Consider the following 22555-nt stretch of genomic DNA (forward strand, 5'->3'; position numbering starts at 1 on the left):
GCACGTTTTAGAAGGGATGGGAGGTTGAAGACAGTTTGTGACCTGAAGACTTCAACAATATTCTACTCAAGCTTCTGGGACTGACAGGAGAAAATTGCATTCAGACAGAGAAAGCTGATAAAAATCTTACCTAGCTATTGTTCCTTCTTTAAAAAGGGGGTAGGGGGAGTGACAGCAACTTCTAATGAGCATTTTCCTGACACCTATGCAAGGTGAATTCTTTGACATCCTACTGAAGAGCACATACAGAAGTTAGAAAGCCACTGGCCCCTTGGTAGGGCCTCCTACACTATGCATCTTACTCTGTTCCCAGCTCAGAGTCAGCATCCTCCCTTGATGTGTAATGCAACATGAAAAGAACAAAATGTCACCACTACATCCTATCCTGTAAGCTATTAGGCATCGAGACCATTTGCATAGTTTCAGTGCTGTAATTTTAGAAAATATCACTGCTGAAATGCTATACTTCCATTTTTCCCACATGGCCTACAATACTTTTTTTTTGGTACGGGGGATCAAACTCGGGTCCTTGCTCTTGCAAGGCAGGCCATCGAACCACTGAGCTAAATCCCCGGCCCCTATCCTGCAATACTTTTAAGATTAACATCTTTGTCGATTTCTTTAACAAAAGCCTGGAAATTTTCTAGTGTTTATTATAAATCACAAACTGTCTTCTCCATTTTTGCTAGATTTGATGTAGAAAAATGCTTGAAATTTAAAATACAAAAACCCAATAAAAAATCAGAAAACTTTCTAAAAGGATTTTTCCCTTAGGGCAAAGGAGTAAAAACTGGCCTGTAACTTTACTCTTAACAGATATTGTCAAATTTGGCTGGAAGATAGTGACCATCCAGAAATAAATAGCTATAAATAGAGAATTTACATCGCAGATTCATTGGAATACCAAAAAATTTTGAAGAAGTCTTTCTGTGGGAGTCTATTGCTTATGGGACTAAAATAACAATTTGTAAGAGACTTATTTAAAAGAACAGAAGAATAACAAAATGATATATCTCCACAACTTGACATTTGTGAAATATACCAGCTCATATCACATTGCAGTCAATTCGTCCAATAATGGTATTACTCTGATAATTATTAAAATCTGTTCCAGGTATACGTATGGAAAATATTTTCTTTGTCATTCTTGCCCAAGATCAGTACAGTACTTTGGAGAAGTTGTACTAATCCCTTCAGTCTGTTTGTATGTACATATATACACACACGTGTGTATCTGGATCTGTAGCTCTGTATGCCTTCTACATACAACTACAAACACACACATACACACACACACGCACACATGCAGCTGGGAACCTATGCATGTGTGTATGTCATCACAAGCACACGTTGGAAACATCAACACTGCAAGATACTGGTCAGATTCTTCACTTGTCGCTGGCTGCACTGGTTCCCCTCACTTGAGCTTGATTACGTAAACAGTGTGATATCGTCTCTGACACTACAGGAGACTCATCTAGTCATCAGTAGCTGAAGTGCCTCGGACAGAACCCTGCTTCATCTTCCATTCTCCTAATGTCTTCCATTGTCAGATCAATCCACTTGTCAATCCAACAAAAAAGCTGGTGATGAAAGTTTATAAGTACCTTTTTTTCTTGCTTCTGGATGAAGTTTTCTACTTTATTTTGCATCCCCCACCACTTGAATTTGATGGTCACCAGCTTATATGCACACATTTGAGGACAGTCAGGATTATTTGCCAGTTCCATCTTGCAGTTGGGTCCCAGAGGGCCTCTCTTGATCTTGACTGACTGGAATAATGCTGGGTCTTCATTAGCTTTGTCGTCTCCAGGTTCAGCTTGACTTCAGTCTGCAATATCTATATGAATAACTTCAACAGTTTGCCACATTTTGGATCCAAATCATGAACATTTTCTAATATTCACAAATCTGGTTTGTGCCATGTTTCTATTTTAATGAAGAAGTCATCTTTCATATATTCCTTTGTTGCAATTGTTCTACAGTAGGGATACGAATTCCAGGCTTTCTCATGAAATACCAAGGTGCCTTCAGGAGCAATCATCCTTTGATCTTTAGGTGATAAATTTTGTGTGTAAGTTGTCCCTTTTCTCCATCCTTCTCTCATAAGGTTCATTCTTTAAGACTTCAATTCCTTCACCACTACCAGTTTCATTCTTACTAGCCTCTGTGACAGAGTAAAGCTGTCCAACCTGATACTCCTGAACAGAACATGGCAAAACCACACGGAATTATTTAATCACCACCATCTTCCTAGAACCCCCTCACAACTGCCACTGCTACTGCTCCTGCTACTGCCACCGCCACTGCCACTACCACTACCACCTACCTCTCAAATACCTATCTACCCTTGAGTCCAAGAATGCATTTAAAATAAAGCTTAAATATTGATCTAGTTGTCTAATCTTCCCCATAAGTTTGGAACTACAACATAACTGGGTTCAAAGACTATTAGTTTTTCGGTATTTCTCAAGGACAAAGTATCAGCTCTAAGAGAAAATATTTTTGTTCTTTGGTGTCTCTTCAGTTTACAAATTTGTCATTTTTTCTTTGGCCTGGTTGTAGTTTTAAGATAGACCAGCCAAAGAATGTTGGGCCAAGCAGTCCTGAAATATGCCTAGCCCATTCAAGTAACTACAGCATCAAGAGACACCCTAGAATACTGCACTGAGGAACTTTTTTAGTTTATAACTCAGTAAGGAATTTACTAATGCTTTTGTAAACTGAATAATATATTTTCCTGCATATGGAGTTTAAAGGATCTGAGTTTCTTTTTTCAGTAATTATAGCTCTTCTAAAGGTTTGATAATTTATGACTTTTGTTCTTAGAAGAATTTTTCAAAGAAAAATTATTTTTATAATTATTTTTGGGCCTGTAGGAAACTTTTAAGAATCTAGAATACATTATGATCTCTATAGTTTTCCTATATCATAAAACATTTTCTTTTACATCATGCCAAAAATGTTTTATCCTTATTCACTAATTACTTCCGATTATGCTCTTAAAAAAGTTAATAATAATGAAGATGGAGAAGTACATAATAGTCTAGAAGAATAATACAACAGTGAAATAAATCATCACTATTACATAATTGTTCAGTTTTCTTATTGTAATGCCTGGTGTCTTGTGATATAAAAGCAATCTGCAACATCATCTTCATAGGTTTTTTTGGTTTTTAGGCTATCAGTGGGCTGAATTTTTCACTTTCTATCCATAATAAAAAAGAAGCAAATTATAGAGAAAGTTTTGTTTTGTTTTGTTTTTTTCTGACAGTACCTGGGATTGAACTTAGGACCTTGTGCTTGTGAGGCAGGCACGGTGCCACTGAGCTAAATCCCCAGCCCCAGAGAAAGATATTTTACATTTACTACACAAATCATAGTAGGAATTCAGAGATGGATAATTAAGACTCTAATAATAAGACTAAAGCAGTGTTTCTCCATCTTTACCCTGCATTTTAGGCCAAATAATTGTTTATTGTAGGGGATATCCAGTGCATTGCAGGATGTTTAGCAGGATCCCCAGTTTCTACCCTGCTAGATACCAGGAGTACCACCACACCAAGTTTTGCCAATTAAAAATGTTTCCAAGGGCCTGGGATTTGGCTCAGTGATTCTTCTGCCTGTCTCGCAAGTGCAAGGGCCCAAGTTCGATCCCCAGTACCAAAAAATAAAAATGGCGCACATGAAAATGTCTCCAGACATTACCAGGGTCCATAGGATCTAAAAGGGAAAATCACCCCAGCTGAGAACTGCTGCTCCGTACTCTAATGATGATGGTGACATTTATCATATAAATGAAATAACAAATGACACTGTCCTATATGAATTTTTCAGACTAATGATAATAAACAATACATGTCTAAGGATAGATAAGAAATTTGATAGTCACATTCAATTAATTAGTCATTCAACGGAAGTGATTTACTCAAGATTTTATGACAAGTTGAACAATCTTTTGTTTTACAGTGTTCTTTCCCATCTTTCGTGATGTTATACACTAATATTTACTTGATACACTTTCTAAATGGGTAAATACAGAAGTCAAGTGTATACAAAAAGTGACTGGAATGAAAAGAGTAATGTAGAAAATTTTAAAACTCTTTGGATTAATCATTCTGGTTGGTTTTTTTTCTGGTTGATATTTATATGTATTAAAAACAAATGGTTTGCAATTACTGAGTAAAGAAGATTGGCCCATCTTAAAAATTATAAGCCATCAGGACAAGTCATAAGGGGATGAATATGATCAAAATACATTCTATATATTGACACATTCCCAAAACGTGAAACTAAGGGGTGAAGCAAAAGTGCTGGTGGTGAAATAATTAAAGTATGATATGTATATGTACAAATCTGCCAAAATAAAACCCATTAAATGTGGGGAAAAAAAGTAATGAGCTAATAGTTTTCAGAAATGTTCCTTTTTTGTGTGTTCCATTTTGACAGTGTAGTTTAGTTTGACAGAGAAATATTTCAAAACAAGGAAAATAGGGATAAAATTTGGTTTTACTATATCCTGATTCTTTTAAAATATCTAACAAAATTGTATTTCATCAGAACTTTATCCTTCCATAAATTATTTTTTATTAAAACTATAAGCGAAAATAAGTAGATAATAGTACAGTCCTTTGGACCCAGATGACAAACAATAATGGCTACTTTTCCTAGTAAAGTAGGGATTAAACATTTATTATCTCTTGCCTGGACTATTGGAGTAGCCTCTCAACCGGTCTTCCTTCTTCTACTCAGTAGCCAGAATAGTCTTTCAGAAACACAAATCAAATTTATCTTTTAAATAGCTCTTGCTACAAATAAAATCGAAACTTTTTAACCTCACTACAAACTTTACATGTTGTTAACTTCACCTTCTTCCCTTGTATCTCCCTTCCCTCATCTACTAGACATAAGGCTTTCTTCCTTTTCCTCCATTAAAACAAACTTGTTCTTTTCTTGGGGCCTTTACAGTGTTTCCTCCATCTGTATTGGTTTTTCCATGATCATAGTATGGATGGCTCCCTGTCATTTGAATCACAAATTAAATATTATCGTCTCAAAGAGTATCTAATACTTTTCTTATTTATTTGATTTCCCTATAGAATGGAAGTTGTGTTAGTGTGGAGTCTTTTACTGTTTTGTAATTCCAATAGCAGTCTAGAATAAGGAAAGCAGTGTATATTTCATCAGTATCTAGTAAATATGTGCAAGTAGTATTTCTTCATATCTTGGAATAAATTAGCAATGTGTAAATATATAAAAACCAAGTAGCATGGCTATCTGTTTTCATTTTTAGTTTTAGAAATGGCTGAGTAGGGGCCGGGGATTTAGTTCAGTGATGCTGCTGCCTGCTTCACAAGTGCAAGGTCATGAGTTCAATCTCCAGTACCAAAAAAAAAAAAAAAGAAGTGGTTGAGTGCATTTTTTTGTGTAATGTTAATATGCATTCATACCTATTCATTCTCCAGTTAATGTATCTATATTTAAAGGGAATTAAATACATTACTTGGAATTATATAGAATGTTGCATTTTCTTTTTAGTTTGTTTATAGTATTCATGGTACAGTATTTTAATGGGGTATTCCATTCCCTTTTTTCTCCAACCTGTTTTTACTTTTAAATTTGAAAGCCTCACAGCAGTTACAAGTAGAATTTAAGCAAGGAACATAAAATTTTAAGTTTTTATTTTTTACTTTACTGTTTCTCATTCTTTTGTGCCAGAAATATTGGCAAGTTAGTTAATAGGATACTAGGGAGGGACCTCACAAGAGGAAGAGTGATTCACTACCATCCCCTAGTGTCCCAGTCTGGCCTTCTCCCTGACCCAACTTTGGCAGTTATTGTTCTAACTGTGGTTGGGAGTAATATTAAGCAAGTAAGTGGTCCAATTTTTTCCATACATCTTGTGCTTAAATTGGTTCTTACCTATCTAAAAATGAAGTGTTAAGATGAATTTTTTTTTTCCAGTTACCAGGGATCAAACTCTGGACCTTGCACTTACAAAGTAGACGCAATGCCACTGAGCTAAATCCCTGGCCCAAAATGAGAATATTTTATAACAGTTAATAAGCAGTGTGAAGTTTTTCAAAATTAATTTGATTTTTTTTTCTTGTAGATCATTCATGAATCTAGGGGAAGATAAATGACAAAGAAACCCATGTAAGGGCCAGGGATTTAGCTCAGTGGTTCTGCTGCCCACCTCACAAATGCAAGGCCCCAAGTTTGATCCCCAATACCAAAAAATTAAAAAAAAAAAAACACATGTAAGATATTACTTTATTTTACAGAGTAACAGATTAGCTAGAGACAATGAATTAAGAGAAAATGACAAAGAACAGCTCCGAGCAATTTGTACACGAGACCCTCTGTCTGAAATTACTGAGCAAGAGAAGGATTTTCTGTGGAGCCACAGGTATGTGTTAAGATGGAGAGTTCCATTTTTTTTTAATTATAGAAAAAGAACTGACTTTGAGCATGCCATATTTTTACCATGCCTAGCATGGGAAATAAAATATAATTTACATAATTTTTATTGACTTTCTTAAAACTATGGATATAGATTTATATTTCTAGAACAGTGTGCTATGTTGATACTTATTTTACACAATGAAAGCTTTTAATATTTTCCCTCCACTATGGGGGATTGAACCCATGGCCTTCAGACTGAGCTGTAGTGCCAGCTATAGTTTATATTTTGTTTTGAGACAAGAGTCAGCTCAGTTCCCCAGGCTGGGCTTGAACTTGCAATCTTCCTGCTTCACCTTCCCAAAAGTGCTGGGATTACAGGCTTGTCACCACTTTTCACATGTTTTTATTGGCACTGGGGATTGAATTCTAAAGCCTTTGGCATGCTAATCACTCACTCACTGTACCCTTAGCCCTGAACGCTTTTAAAAATTCTGATAGGACTTTCTTAGGCTCTTTCAAAATAAAATTCAAGAGGAAAAAAAAACATGTAATGCTAGACCAATTATGATTTTGTTGGTCTAATAAATTTTCTGAGGTCTTTATTTTTCTTTTTTTCTTAAACTTCCTCAAAATAAAGCTGAAATGCCTTATTTTCACTTTGGCAAAATTATCACACTACTTGTAACTAACTTAGATATATTTAACGAAGCAGTTTTAATACATTTCTGCATTAAAAATCATTAAAAAATGATTTGTTCGGTAACGTCAGCAGAAATCCTGACTCTGTGGTTCCACGTGCATAACAATCTGAGCAGTGTGAAGAGTGGTATAATATATATTCATAATTTTTCTTAATTGTCAACTAAATTTAAGAATTCTGCACTTGTTTTATTTGCCATATATACTTAACTCTATATATGTAGATAAATATACAGCTATATTGTTAAATACTGATTCCTTTTTGTTTTAAAAATGGCTTTTAATGATAACTTTGGGGCTTCTTAATGCATAAATGAAGAGTTAAACATCTAGACCTTTTGAATAACATGGAAGTATTTTTTTCTTTTGTTTTTTCCAACAGACACTATTGTGTAACTATCCCTGAAATTCTACCTAAATTGCTTTTGTCCGTTAAATGGAATTCTAGAGATGAAGTAGCTCAGGTAAATGCATGTTCAGATTCCAAACTGTTTTCTCTCAGAAAATGTGCCTAAATTGAAAAGATGAAATAGACTGTTAATTGTGGCAATTCAGTAGAGAAAAATACCATTTATGTCATTTCTACAGATAAAACTCATTAGGACTGTAAATTTTAAGGACTTTTTAAAAAATCTAAATTAATTTTAAAATCAGAAGTAAAAAGTCAGTGAGTGTTCATTCACAACTATTCTTGCATTGTAAATAGGATTTTTTTTTTTTCCTTCTCATACACAGATGTACTGCTTAGTAAAGGATTGGCCCCCAATCAAACCTGAGCAGGCAATGGAGCTTCTGGACTGTAATTACCCAGATCCTATGGTTCGAGGTTTTGCTGTTCGATGCCTGGAAAAATACTTGACAGATGACAAACTTTCTCAGTACCTAATTCAGCTAGTACAGGTAAAATAATGTAAAATAGAAAATAATATTTTATTCCAAATATATGTAATTTCCAAGATGTACTTTATTAACTTCAGTAGTTGTGTGCTTTTTTAAAAAATCCATTTTATTGCCAATAGTACCTACTTTATTTCTGAAATTTTTTCTTTAAATCCAGCCATACAGAAATGAACTTTTAAGTTTTTGTTGTTTTGCTCAACCAGGTCCTAAAATATGAACAATACTTGGATAACCTGCTTGTGAGATTTTTACTCAAGAAAGCATTAACAAATCAAAGGATTGGACACTTTTTCTTTTGGCATTTAAAGTAAGTCAAGTTATCTCCACCCAGTAGATTCTCTCTCTCTCTCTCTCTCTCTCTCTCTCTCTCTCTCTCTCTCTCTCTCTAAATATATATCACTTGCTTTCTTAATAAATGTACAAATATGTATTAGGTACTTGGTTTTAGTTTGGCCCAAATAGTTTTCCATATTGAAAATATATTAGGGCTGGGGATTTAGCTCAGTGGTTCTGCTGCCTGCCTCACAAGTGCAAGGCCCTGAGTTTGATCCCTGGTACCAAATAAAAAGAAAACATATTGTACAGTGATGAACTCCTATGTTTTTTTCTCTTTGAAATTAAATAGGAAGTAAAAGTCAGAACTGAATTTTAATACCTGTAATCCCAGCACTTGGGAGAATGAAGACGGGGGATTAACAAACTTTCTGAGGCCAGTCTGGGCTCCATACTGAGACCCTGTCTCAAAAAGAAAATTTTAAACATGAATGAGAGCTGAGAGGAATATTTTTAAAGATTTCATTTGAATTTAAGCTAAGTAAAAATTTGCTAGGTGCAAATTAATGTAAATATAGGTCTCTGTATTTTTAGATTTAAAGTATCCAATATAAATAAAATTCTAACCTTGAAATACAGAACAATAATGGCAAAATCCTGTTTCCTACTAGAAAACAAGCTAATTAAGAATAATATTTTCTAGAATGTAGTATATTTCATACAGTTACAGGTCATAAGCCATGTGCTTTTTAATAAATTTAGAAATGGATTGTGTCTAATAGGACTTTTTAAATTTTAACGTTAAAAATAAAAAAATGAGACCTAGAAGCTAGATTTAAAATAAATTTAAAGATAGTAGAGTATCACCATGTATATTGGGGATTATTCATTAAGCTCTTTGCTCCCTCCTGATATATTTTATTATTTTCCCATCCAGTTTACTTTTTCATATTTTTGTACCTTTTACTGACATTGGTGAATAAAACAATAAATTAATTGTTTGTCAAATTTACATGTCTCAGAACTACCTTATTTTCTTCTAAAAGGTGGGTTTTAAATCATTGTATTCTTGGTATTGTCGCAACATTTACTGAATTTTTAAAATGGATTTTCTCATTTTCTTAAATATTGTCTAAACACACATGTATGTTTATATAGGCATATATCTTTTGTACTGTTCTTTTAGATCTGAGATGCACAATAAAACAGTTAGTCAAAGATTCGGTCTGCTCCTGGAATCCTATTGCCGTGCCTGTGGGATGTACCTAAAGCACCTGAATAGGCAAGTTGAAGCTATGGAAAAACTCATTAACTTAACTGACATCCTCAAGCAGGAGAAGAAGGATGAGACACAAAAGGTGTGTGGCTGATCAATTCGTTTTTGAGATCCTTTTTATTGCAGTGGGACAGGGTTGTTTAGAAACCCAGTGTCTGTACAAATTATGTTTCTTGGATCCAGGCGAATTAAGATTTGGACCCAAGTTCCACTGGATTCAACTACAGCTGTGTAATATCAGATATATTATTTTGCTCAAAAGGTTCATTTTCCTCACCTATGAAATGAGAATATTTTTCTCATAGTTGTTGTGAAAAATAAATTATATAAACTATGTAAAGTACCTAGCACAATCCCTAGAGTGTGAGAGGTGCCCAATAAATATATGCCCTTGTACTTTTTCTTTTTTCTTTTTATGTAGCTCTTACATATTTAAAACGATTCTTTCCTTATTCATTCATTTAGTATTTTAGTCATGACCCTGAAAATGAGTGGAAAGAGGTGGGCTTTTACATTTCTAAGTTTTAAATGAACTCATAGTCACTCAGTAAATATATCACGCACTCTTATCATCTGCATCTAAACAGTATGAAAGGTAAAATTTTTTCATGACTTTTTCCTACTCCCTGTCCTTTATTCAGTCTAATCTACCATACCCTAAATTTAACACACTCTATACTGAAAAGTAAGATCATTTCTCACCTCTGGTGAAATGAGAGGGAAGAAATTCCAATTTATTAATACTCAAAGGGGCAGAGAACAGAAATTGCCTACACTAAAAGGATTTTTCCGTCATCTTCATTCGTACCACCGGAAGAAAAAAGCAACTTTAAAAGAAAATTGCTGTACTTATCTAAAAGAAAATTATTCCATTAATCTTAATATCATACAGTATATGATTGAATTTGTTTCTTTGAATTTATGGTAAATAAATTCAAATGTAGAATACTGGAAAAAAGTACTATTGCCGAAGCTGGAATTGGCAGGAGGGCACTAATCTGCTTCAAAAGAATAAAATTTATTACGTTTATAGTGTAACTGAACTAAAAAAAGAAACTAGGGATTAGATGTATTTGTAAACAGATCTATATTTTGTGCTAGTTTTTAATATCACAAATTGGCTATGATAAAATGGCTTAATTAGAAACATGAAATTCATTACTCATGTCATTATTGGTTTAAGTGAGAGTGTGGTAAGGACCTAAACTTGTAATTACTGGGCCGGGGATTTAGCTCAGTGGTTCTCCTGCCTTCCTCACAAGCACAAGGTTCCAAGTTCGACCCCTAGTACCAAAAAATAAAACTCAATAAAATTGCATTTACAGAAACAGGCAGTTATTTTGAATGCTTCTGTGTTTTATCATAATAATGATAAAGTATGTGAAGCTGAGAGCTGCATAGTTAGTGATGACTAGATTTCCTTATTAACTTACATGTAATGAGAAGAAAAACATTTTTATTACTAAAATTTCATCACTAAAATTAATTTATTGTGTATCACTAGTTTCTAACTTTTTTAATATGCACTTTTGTATTTTCAAAAGATCGAAGTTTCCTGGGATAAAATGTCAGGTACCGCTTGGTAATTCAGCAATCTGGTCTCTGGTTTCTTAAAAAAGGATATTTTGCAATGCATGGTGGCGTCATGCCACCTGTAATTCCAGCACTGGGGAGACTGAGGCATGAGGAATGCCATGAGTTCAAGGCCAGCTTGAACTTCATAGTGAGACCCTGTCTCAAAATAACAAAAAACTTCTTTGTGGCTCCAAACAACATATATATATGGGATCCATATAGCAAATATTTTTACAGGTTATTTTCCCAACAGCTGCTTTTAGCCTCACTAGACCGTTTTTATCCAACATAGAATATGAATATAATGTTTTCTCCAAAGCCAAGAAGCAAAAATATTAAACTAAGATAACATGGTCTCTTTAGTAAAGGGCCAAATATAAATACTTTCGATTTTCCAGGCCATGTGGTCTTAACTGTTCAACTCTGCTATCCTAGTGTGAAAGCAGCCAGTATGTAATGAATGGGCATAGTTGTATTCTAGTGCAACTTGATTTATAAAAATTGGCAGTTGACCTGCAAACCAGGGTTCACCACCCCTGCTCTAGAGTCAAAGCTTTGCTTCTGTCAGCAAGTAGAGTTCATCTTCTCGCAGGAAGGTGCAGTACTGTGACTCTTTCTCGTTGTGTTAGGCTGTTCTGTCTCATACAAACCCACCTCCTTAGAATGTAGCTAGTTCAAGCTATGGATCAGACTACACAGTACTGAGTTTTTGGTGTGTAAGAGATTAGCAGTTACTTACGTCAGTTTCTAACTTTGATTATGCTTTTTTTATCAGGTACAGATGAAATTTTTAGTTGAGCAAATGAGGCAACCAGATTTCATGGATGCTCTACAGGGCTTTCTGTCTCCTCTAAACCCTGCTCATCAACTAGGAAATCTCAGGTAAGATACTTTCTCGGGAGTTTTATTGATATATTTAAATAAGTACTTTTCTGGATAAAATCTTAAAAAAAATAAAAATGTCCCATATGATAGTTCATTTCTCTCCGCTTCCCTTTCCCATTCTAGTGTGCAAAATTGCAATAGTAAAATGGTCTTAAATTAGAAGTACATCTATTCAGAATGAATTTTTATTACTTTTATAAGTTTACAACCTTCAGTGGTTGAAATTCTTGAGGTCATGAAGAAATGGAGTATAATATATGTTATTTGAAAATTCATGATTATATAAAGATGCTGAAGCTTAATATTTATACAGTATTCCTTAGAATTGAATTCTTAGATAAAAATTGAGTTTAAAAATTTTATACCACTTTTTTCATAGATAATAAGAAATGGGAAAATAGATCTTTTGGGGAAGGAGACCAAAAGGCAGACAGAAGGGAGGAAAAGGGGAAATAAAAAGAATTAAGGTGTGTTGTGGACATGCCCCAACTCCTCCAACGACTCCACCAGCGGTACTTTGGAGTACCGTTATGTGCTCCAAACACTAATAAAAATGTTTTAATATTTTAAATTTTATAACATGTTTAAAAGTGTTAAATTCGTAAATTTGTAATTTGTAAATTTTTAGGGTAAAAAGAGTAACATCTGAGGTGCCTAGTAAAGTTTTTTTAAACTATTTTAAAGGCTTGAAGAGTGTCGAATTATGTCTTCTGCAAAAAGGCCACTGTGGTTGAATTGGGAGAACCCAGACATCATGTCAGAGTTACTGTTTCAGAACAATGAGATCATCTTTAAAAATGGGGATGGTAAGGAAGAGTATTAATGAGCTTATGTTGTATGAATTTAGTTATCTTTTTATACACAGGATATTTATGAACCTTGAAAACCATTTAAGGAATACACATTTGATAAAATGCAGACTATTAAGTAGATGTCTTAACCTTTACAATACTCATATGAAGAAATTCAGGAAATGTGACCTCAAAATATGAAATTTTGGTTTGCTGATGACTTTGAACTTTAGAACACTTGGAGAACAGCGAGTAGGCAGGTTTTCTTTCATGTCTCCTCATCTGCCTAAAGGTGGATCTCAAATGTCATGAACCTTCTCAACCAGGAAAGATCAACTGGAGGTTTGACTCCTAACAATTCTTAACCTTAGCTTTGTTTCTTTTCACTGATTATGCGTGTGTAGGGAAACAAAAAAAAAAGTCTTCCCTCCACTCTTCTAGGTTCCTGGCTTAGCTACAAACTAAAGGGACCTAAGATAGACTAACAGGAAGGAACACCTGTATTTAATTACATGCGTATGCATGGAAGTCTCACAAAGTATGATGCTCGAAGAAAGGTCCAATGGTTGAATGTTATGTAGCAGAATAAGGATTTGGAGGTTTTGAAGGATGAAGTTATGGGAAGATTAGAGGAGCAAAGATAGGATGAATAAAGGTTGTCTTGCTTTGCAGTTTTTAAAAAATCTCTCACAATAAAAAAGCCATCTCACAGCAGCCCTCAGAAAAGTGATTAGTCTTTTTAGGCCTTGTGCAACCATCAGTTGGTCTTCACTGGTTGAGGTGGCATTTCCTGAACTCTTGAATCAAAAGTCCTAAAATTAGTTTCTGGTATTTGCTTAACTATCATTTACATGAGTAGTGTATCCAGTCACTCTTTAAATATTCTGTGTGCTAGGCCCTGGGTTATAGCAATAAACAAAACAGAATCCCTGCTCTCTTGGAGCTTACATTCTAATAGGGAAAAGAAGGACATTGAACAAATAATTTAAAAAATAAACGGGGCTAGAGGGAGAAAGGAACCCTTCTCCATCATTGGTGGGAGTGCAGACTGGTGCAATGACTGTGGAAATCAATATGGAGATATCTCAAAGAACTAGGATTAGAGGTTCCATTTGACCCAGCTATCCCTCTGCTGGGTATCTTTTCAAAAGAATTAAAAGAATCATACCACAGTGATATATGCGCACCCATGCTTATAGCAGCATAGTTTGTAATAGATAAAACTTGGAAATAACCCAAATGGCCATCAGCTAGAAAATGGATAAAGAAGATGTGGTTTTTCTATAAAATGGAGCACTACTCATCCATAAAGAATGAGAAACTAGAGACATTTATATCTAAATGGATGGGCTATACTCTTAAGTGAAATAAATAGGACACACTTGAGTAAATACCAAATGGTTTCTCTGGGGTGAAAAACTAAAAGTAAATAAGGTTCAAATGGCTTAATTGATAGTGTGAAATAGTAAGAAAATGGCTAAAGGGGAAGTGGGAAGGGGAGGGGAAAGGAAATAAGGAAAAAGAAAAATGGAAATAGAGTCTTTGTAAATAGGGAAAGGTGAAGGGGGTAAAGGGAGGGTAAAGGTATGGGGAAAAAATAAGAACCAAGACTTATCATGTAAAGGTACAAGATCCCAGTGATAAATGTAACTGTATTGTTTGTTTTAAATGTACCAATAAACTTAATGGGGGAAAAATAAAAATAAAAATTATGTTCATGGTACAAAGAAAAAAGTATAGTCTGCTAAGAAAGCATATAAAAAAAGTTCTAATTTATGTGGAGCATAGGCTTTTGGAGTATAAAGATTACCAGTGGCTTTCCATTAGGAAATTGCAACTCGGCAGTGAATTCTATTGATCCCAGTACTTTAACATAAATATGTTCAAATTTAAAGATTTAGCAAAATAAATACTTTAAGTATGCCTAACATTTTTATGAAGTATGTACTCATTTTTTACACACATAAGTTTTGCCGACACTTTAGAAGTGAGTTAAAGAATCAAAATGTTGTTGTCATATATTATTTTGAAGAGTAAATATAGCTCTGATTCTTTCCTATTTGAAAATGTGATGGCTTGATCCCCTTGTTTGTATTTATGGTGTTAGGTGCTGATACATATTATTTGAATTTCAGATTTACGCCAAGATATGCTAACACTTCAAATTATTCGTATTATGGAAAATATCTGGCAAAATCAAGGTCTTGATCTTCGGTAGGTAATCAATAAAGCAACCTGTATGTGGGCAGTTATACTGAAATAAAACTATTAATAAATATTAATTATAGAGGTATGGATCTATAAAGAAATATTATGTTGTAGTAATTAACAGTTGATTACAAAATGAGACCTTTCATTTGTTCCCTTGGCTTGGAATAGCTAATGAGATTTGAACTGAGTGAGAAGTGTCTCTAATCCACTAGGAAAGACTCTGCAGTTGCCTCTGGAGTGTCACCATTAAGAAAAGGACACAGGAGACACTTTTTTTCAGTGTCACAAAGCCCTGATTTTATTCAGAAGAGTTTAAAATCAAGTCTTGTAACAGAGACTTTCTGATTCTGAAGCTTTATCAGTCCTCTAATCTTGAATCAGTCTTGCAGCAAAATTTATGAAACCAACTAAAATATCAGTTTGCTGGTCTCTGTCCAGCTTTCTACAGTAATCATTATATCTCCCAGATTTTCTGTTAGGCTTCATCTTTAGGTAGTTACCACTTCTAACAGTTTTTCCATCTCTGACTTATCTCTTTGAAACCCATAAGTCCTCTCTGAAAATACTTCTGTCTGTAAGTGGGCATGAGTGAAGTCCACCTTCACCAAGAAGGTAAAGTTAGGTAGAAATAGCAAGTGATACCAGACACATTCTTACCTGTATGCCTTATAAAAGGTTAAGAATATTGAGTATATTAAAAAGATTCCGTGACACATAAGGTAGTACCCTTTTACTACAAAGAAAATGGATATTTCGAGTAACAAAGGGCACAAAATGAAGTCATCATTTTCAAATTCTTAACTCCTGAGTCATTGCTTCATTTCTGCTGCTTTGCAAAGATAGTGTTTGCTTTTTTTGTAGTAGTACTTTCTGTGTTTTGAAAGATCCATATCCCACCAGCACCACCACTTCCAGAGTAGCAGCATGTAAAATAGATTTCAGAACTAGAAAGAGTAATGGAATTAACTAAATACCTCTGGTAATTGCAATATTTTTTAAATTGTAAATTAGAGACTGCACAACAACAACAAAAATATATACAAGGAAGCTCATTGGATGTATCAATCTTACAATATTTTAAGTAGATTTAGTTTCAGTTTGAGTAAAAAGCACTTAATTTCAATAAAATTATATCAGCATTTTTATTTATCCCTGGCAAAAATGTAATGCAAATACAAGTTAATTATAACTGCTTGCTTTTTTAGATACAATTTGTAGAAAAATGACTCTTTATGAGCATGCTCAACAGGAGTAAAATAAAAAGATGAAATAAGAGAAAATGAGCTGGAATGTAACCTTAAGAAATGTCTGTAATTCCCAGAGCAGATCAGGAAAAACTTCTGTCACAAAAATAGTCAAAGGGCTAAGAGGCGAATAAGTGGGAGAGTAACGGGAGAGATTCACAAACAGTTTATAATGCCAGGTGCCCCAGAAGGCTTCAGAAAGTAAGAGCTGTAATGATTCATAATTAGCTTTGAAAAGAGTTTCCAGTATAATAGTAGACGTAGAAGGTAGGCTATAGGAAATTAAAGAGAAAATGAAAATAAATATATACTCTTTTAGGAATGTAAGTAAAAGAAAGGTAGAAAAAATGGACAATAACAAAAGAACCACAAAGGAAGAAGAATCGTATTTTGAGTACTTCTGTGCAATTTTTATCCCTGTTTTTATTGTTGTATAAGTCTTCATGTCTATCCTTGACTACATGTACTATTTAATTCTTCTTGTTTGTTTTGTTTTGTTTTTTTGAGACAGGGTCTCACTATGTAGTTGAGACTGACCTGAAACTCACTGTGTAGCCCAAGCTGGTCTGGAACTCACAGTGATCCTCCTGCCCCAGCCTCCTGAGTGCTGGGATTACAGGCGTGCCCGGCTTTAATTCTTTAAATTTAATATTTGATGTAATAAAATAGGAAGTACCCTAAAAAGCACTTCTGCTATATCCTACAATATGATGGTTATATTGAAGAAAAGCATTTAAAAAAGCAAAACTAGCTGCTTTTTTAATGGAATACCATTTTTATTTTAATAAATCATAACAGACAAGCTATATTAATCACACATGGGTATTTGGCAGACAGTTTCTTGAAAAGAACCCAGTCTTTTCAAATAAAACAACTGTGACAGTACTTGTTGCCAATAATAAAATTTGAGCTTTCCAGCAAAAATTAGAATTTTGAAAAGACCTGTATTTTTCACTGAACTTAAGATGTAAAGACTTTTCTGATGAAACTGATGCTAAAATAAACAGTTGTGACTTTTTATTGTGGTAAAATGAAAAAATAGATTGGTTACAAAAGCATATATAAAAATCCAGCTGCCTGTAAAACTAGGCAGTAGAAAGTTTTGGAAAACTGAAAGTCATTCTCACTAAATGGCTTGAAATACAGATTTTTGTTTCATAAAAGATGCTACTTATTTTAGCATACAGTGGTGTCTTTTAAATGCATTAAATGGTTCATCGTTATTTTCTTTAATTTCTAATATCAATAGATGTAACCTTTATAAATAAAGCTTTTTTTTGGGATCCTCAGTAATTTTCATAAAAGTCCTGAGACTAAAAATGTAAGAACTACTACCCTAGTTTTTTATATAGATGTCAATTAAATGTCTCTAAATTCACCTATATGTTTAGTCATAATATGTTTATATTTTTTATTACTGTAATTTTCTTAATGCTTTTCAGACATACAGTTGAAAGTTATAATAATCAATGGTAGATAATTTTGGGGATTTTTCTAAGGATATGTTTGTCACATTATAGAAAAGAAAATTAGCTTAACACAGTAAAGGTCAAACATAACAAATTTACAAATAGAATATTCATATTTTGGCCTGTTAAAATATTTAGTGTTATAAAATTCCACCACAGTAAATGTGTTGCTCCTTTTTTCAGAATGCTGCCTTACGGTTGTCTCTCACTTGGTGATTGTGTGGGTCTTATTGAGGTGGTGAGAAATTCTCACACTATCATGCAAATTCAGTGCAAAGGGGGCCTGAAAGGTGCCCTGCAGTTCAATAGCCACACACTGCATCAGTGGCTGAAAGACAAGAACAAAGGAGAAATGTGAGTTTGTTAGTCTTTCTTCCTATAAACTTGGCTAGATGAATCAGATTAAGGTTGAGTACATCCCTCTAACTTAAACCAGAAAAGATCATTGTACTCACTTTGGAAAAAATATGCTCAACTTTTGAAATGTTTGTGGTTATTTAAATGATCAAAATTGCTTAAATTTGATAAAATTATGTTCATTAAACTTACCTAAAATGTTCTTATAGCTTATTTTTTTAAAAAATTGACATTCAAACTTTTATTTTTAATTCATTAGTAAAACGATTAGATTTCTTTGAACTACTGGAGATGGAACCCAGGACCTTCCCAGTGAGTTACATCTCAGCCCATTTTTATTTTGAAATAAGATCTTGCTAAGTTACTAATTTGCCCAAGCTGGGCTTCAACTTGAGATCTTCCTGCCTCAGCTTCTGAGAGTACTGGGATTACAGGTGTGCAACACCATACCCAAGTGAAAAAAATATTAATTTTAATGATCAAAGTATTTTTCCACTATAAGAATAGTGCTTTGATCAAGGAATATCTAGAAATTTCCTTAGAAACCCTTGAAAACCTAAGAATCTCAAAATTCTTGGGCATAATTACTTCCTTCCCTGTTGTAACTGTTTTCATTATTTTAATTGAAACTTCAACCATCTTTTCCCAATTTGGCCTAGATCACTCTGTATTTCCACACTACTGATGAGGTGTTTATTTCTTCACTGTAGCTACGATGCAGCCATTGACCTCTTTACACGTTCATGTGCTGGATATTGTGTGGCTACCTTCATTTTGGGAATTGGAGACCGTCACAATAGTAACATCATGGTAAAAGATGATGGACAAGTAATGGCTTTTTTTTTTTTAAATGTTCTGGTGTTCCTAAATTTATTAATTCATGGTATTTTATGTCTGCATTATCTAGCTATAACATAATTTCTTATCTTTAAAAGCTATTTCATATAGATTTTGGACACTTTTTGGATCACAAGAAGAAAAAATTTGGTTATAAACGAGAACGTGTGCCATTTGTTTTGACACAAGACTTCTTAATAGTGATAAGTAAAGGGGCACAAGAATGTACAAAGACCAGAGAATTTGAAAGGTAAGCTCAAGAAATCAAAATACAGAATAAAGAATTTTTGCTGTAGGGCGGGGCATTTAGCTCAGTGGTTCCTCCACCTGTCTTGCGAGGGCAGCGTCCTGAGTTCAATCCCCAGTACCAAAACAAACAAAAAATTCTTGCTGTAATGTCAGAAACAATTAATATTTTTCAAGCAGTTTAAAATAATAGATGTTATTTAGAAAAAACAATGTTTTAGTGTTTTTAGTCATAACTATTTTAAGGAAAATGGACATAAAAACTAATTCTGAGTTATAATTATGGCCTTAAAAAGTAGTTCTTAAACTTAACACATTGAAGTTTTTTATTTACTGTTCTTTAGATAGATTCTGCTTTCTGTATCTTGGCAAATCACATGTATAGTGCTTAAAACAGCATTTTTTAAAATCACTTAACTTAAAGGCAACCAACTATAATTACCATGCTTATTCATAATTTTTCTTACTACCTTACAAGCATTTTTATAAAATTCTGTTCTGTCTTACAACTCAGCCTTCTGACTGTAGTTGAAGCCCTAAAGGCTTTAATGTGGACCAAGCCATTGTGAGAAAGCAATAAACAAAAGGTTTTTAATGGAACTTGATTTCTGGTGAAGTAAAGGACATAGGAAAGTGTTGGCTAGGGAAATGGGGAGAGTAGTGCTACCTTTTTTGTAGCTTTGTTCAAATAAGCCTCTATATTATGTGACATTCAAGCAGAGACCTGAAGGTGTCAATGCCATTTGCTCCACACTGACCAAACTGTTCTTGCTACTTATAGGTTTCAGGAGATGTGTTACAAGGCATATCTAGCTATTCGGCAGCATGCTAATCTCTTCATAAATCTTTTCTCAATGATGCTTGGCTCTGGAATGCCAGAACTACAATCTTTTGATGATATTGCATATATTCGAAAGACCCTAGCCTTAGATAAAACTGAACAAGAGGCTTTGGAGTATTTCATGAAACAAATGAATGATGCACATCATGGTGGCTGGACAACGAAAATGGATTGGATCTTCCACACAATTAAGCAGCATGCATTGAACTGAAATGATAAATGAGAAACTGAAAGCTCAATATCTGGATTCTTCACTGCACTGTTAATAACTGACAGCAGGCAAAGACTGATTGCATAGGAATTGCACAATCCACGAACAGCATTAGAACTTACAGCAAGAAACAGAAATAAAATACTATATAATTTAAATAATGTAAACGCAAACAGGGTTTGATAGCACTAAACTAGTTCATTTCAAAGTTAAGCTTTAGAATAATGCGCAATTTCATGTTATGCCTTAAGTCCAAGAAAAGGTAAACTTTGAAGATTGTTTGTATCTTTTTTTAAAAAACAAAACAAAACAAAAACCCCCAAAACATACAGAAATGATGGAGAAGAAAAACAAATGATGTTCTATGTGTCCTGCAAATGTTCTATGTTTTGAAATGTGGATACAACAAAGGCTGTTACTGCATTTGGTCTAAGTAAACTAGAGTTTATGTTAAATTACATGAGATTGGAAAAGAATGAAAATTTTTATTTTTCCCATTGCTGTTCAATTTACAGTTTGAAGTGGGTTTTTTTGACTCCTTGTTTAATGAAGAAAAATGCTTGGGGTGGAAGGGACTCTTGAGATTTCACCAGAGACTTTTTCTTTTTAATAAATCAAATCTTTTGATTATTTGGGGTCTTATCTGCAAATTTTAGAAGCAGTCACAAATGAGACCTGCTATATAACATGGTGTTTTTGTTGGACTTTTTGTGGTTGGTTTATTGCTGTTATTGTTTTCTGACAGTATTGACGAGATCTGACTCTTATTTCCTAGGGAAATTCTGGGCTCCCACAAATTAAATAATCATCTTAGAAAAAAGAATGATCAGGAATAGTTCTTATTCCAGAATTGTACAGTATTCACCTTAAGTTGATTTTTTTCTCCTTTTTCAATTGAACCGAATACATTTTTTCATGCATGTTTTCCAGAAAATAGAAGTGAGTATTAATGTTATTAAAAAGATTATTTTTTTTATTAAAGGCTATTTATATTATAGAAACTATCATTAATATATATTCTTTATTTACATAATCTGTCCCATGGTCATGCATTGTTTTGCACCCCAAAGTTTTTATTGTTTGTAGCAGCATGATTCATTTTCCTCTTGGTCTAGAGATGAGGCTCGAGCACAGTCCAATTTACACCAGTACCCAGTGTGTACCTTCTTAAAGGAAAGCAGATTGAACTTCATCCTCTTTCTTTTTCTTATTTTCACATGATTCCCTCATCTTCCATTCTTTTTTAGTTGGAATGGCTCAATCTTGTGAAATTAGTTACCAAATTAACACAATTTAGACTAGCGTCCTGACTGCTTAAACCTCTCTACTGAAATCTGTTCATGAAAGTACTTTATGATATTAGAGAATAGAAACCATGAACTTTTTACTTTTTAAAGCTATTTATCCATATTTCAATATTAAAAGTAGGACATTAAGTCATTTTCCCATTTCCCAAGTGGTCAGGTCTCAATCCAACTTCATTAAATCCCATTTGAGCACAGAACACATTCTCAAACATTTTGAAAAATACCCAAAATGTAGGATCTGATATTTTATTCAGTTTTTGAAATGAATGAGAAATATTCTAGGAAATAGCTTTAGCAAATTCCCAGGTGCCACACCAAAAAAAAAAAAAAAATGCAATAATTTACTGACAGTTTTCTAGATTAGGCATTATTGGAGAACAACTGTATAAAGAGTGCACATTGTATAATAAAACAGCATCACTTTAAAAATATTCTTCTACAAAATCAGATACCTACAGAAGTCTTGAATAGTGAACCAGGGACTCTAATGCAAATATTCTTATTATCTGCCTATTTCAGAACCCTTTAAGGGCATAATTAAAGAGTTAGGTACTTCACTAAAGCATGTATATAATGCGAACATGAAAAATAAATTTGAAGATTAGGGGAGCTTATTTCTGTAAATTGTCTTGAAATATTATGCAGAATTTAACCTCTGTTTTAAGTTGGAAACCGGATAGATTCTTATGCAAATAGAGATTTCATTAAACAGTTAACATTTTATGTTATTTAGATACATGCAGTTGATACTTACCAACATCGCAGCCTTTTCTGTATCAGGGATTGATTATAAGAAACTCAGTGAAATGGTACAAATCTGAAAGTTTGATGGTGGAAACTGAAGAATTAACCCAGAACTGTGTTTTACTCAAGTGCAAAAAAGCCTTGAGCCTCCTTGCACAAAGTCTATAATTTTTGCATTTTTTTCACATTAGTGCAGGTAGTTGCCCACTTTCCATTCCCTAAGACCGCTTTACCGTTAAAACACACAAGCCACTTAGGGCTGGGGATTTAGCTCAGTGGTTCCA

At 33.8% G+C, this 22555-nt stretch overlaps 1 protein-coding gene and 1 pseudogene across 2 annotated transcripts in view; one reads left to right on the forward strand and one right to left on the reverse strand.

The window, feature by feature from the left end:
• Positions 1-21149, forward strand: part of Pik3ca (phosphatidylinositol-4,5-bisphosphate 3-kinase catalytic subunit alpha) — a 49151-nt gene extending 28002 nt beyond the window's left edge. For both annotated transcript variants that reach the window (XM_010632441.3, XM_033762533.1), the window contains exons 10-21: positions 6285-6409; positions 7487-7568; positions 7840-8004; positions 8208-8311; positions 9464-9635; positions 11904-12010; positions 12698-12819; positions 14940-15018; positions 17912-18082; positions 18796-18913; positions 19021-19172; positions 19950-21149. In XM_010632441.3, the coding sequence (XP_010630743.1) occupies positions 6285-6409; positions 7487-7568; positions 7840-8004; positions 8208-8311; positions 9464-9635; positions 11904-12010; positions 12698-12819; positions 14940-15018; positions 17912-18082; positions 18796-18913; positions 19021-19172; positions 19950-20220 (1668 nt within the window). In that variant the 3' untranslated portion in view covers positions 20221-21149. The remainder of the gene's footprint in view (positions 1-6284; positions 6410-7486; positions 7569-7839; positions 8005-8207; positions 8312-9463; positions 9636-11903; positions 12011-12697; positions 12820-14939; positions 15019-17911; positions 18083-18795; positions 18914-19020; positions 19173-19949) is intronic.
• Positions 1389-2249, reverse strand: LOC104867886 (annotated as a pseudogene).
• Positions 21150-22555: the final 1406 nt, after the last annotated feature.

This window comes from Fukomys damarensis, unplaced genomic scaffold, assembly GCF_012274545.1.
Source record: "Fukomys damarensis isolate Sample0158 unplaced genomic scaffold, DMR_v1.0_HiC HiC_scaffold_12, whole genome shotgun sequence".
Lineage (NCBI taxonomy): Eukaryota > Metazoa > Chordata > Mammalia > Rodentia > Bathyergidae > Fukomys > Fukomys damarensis.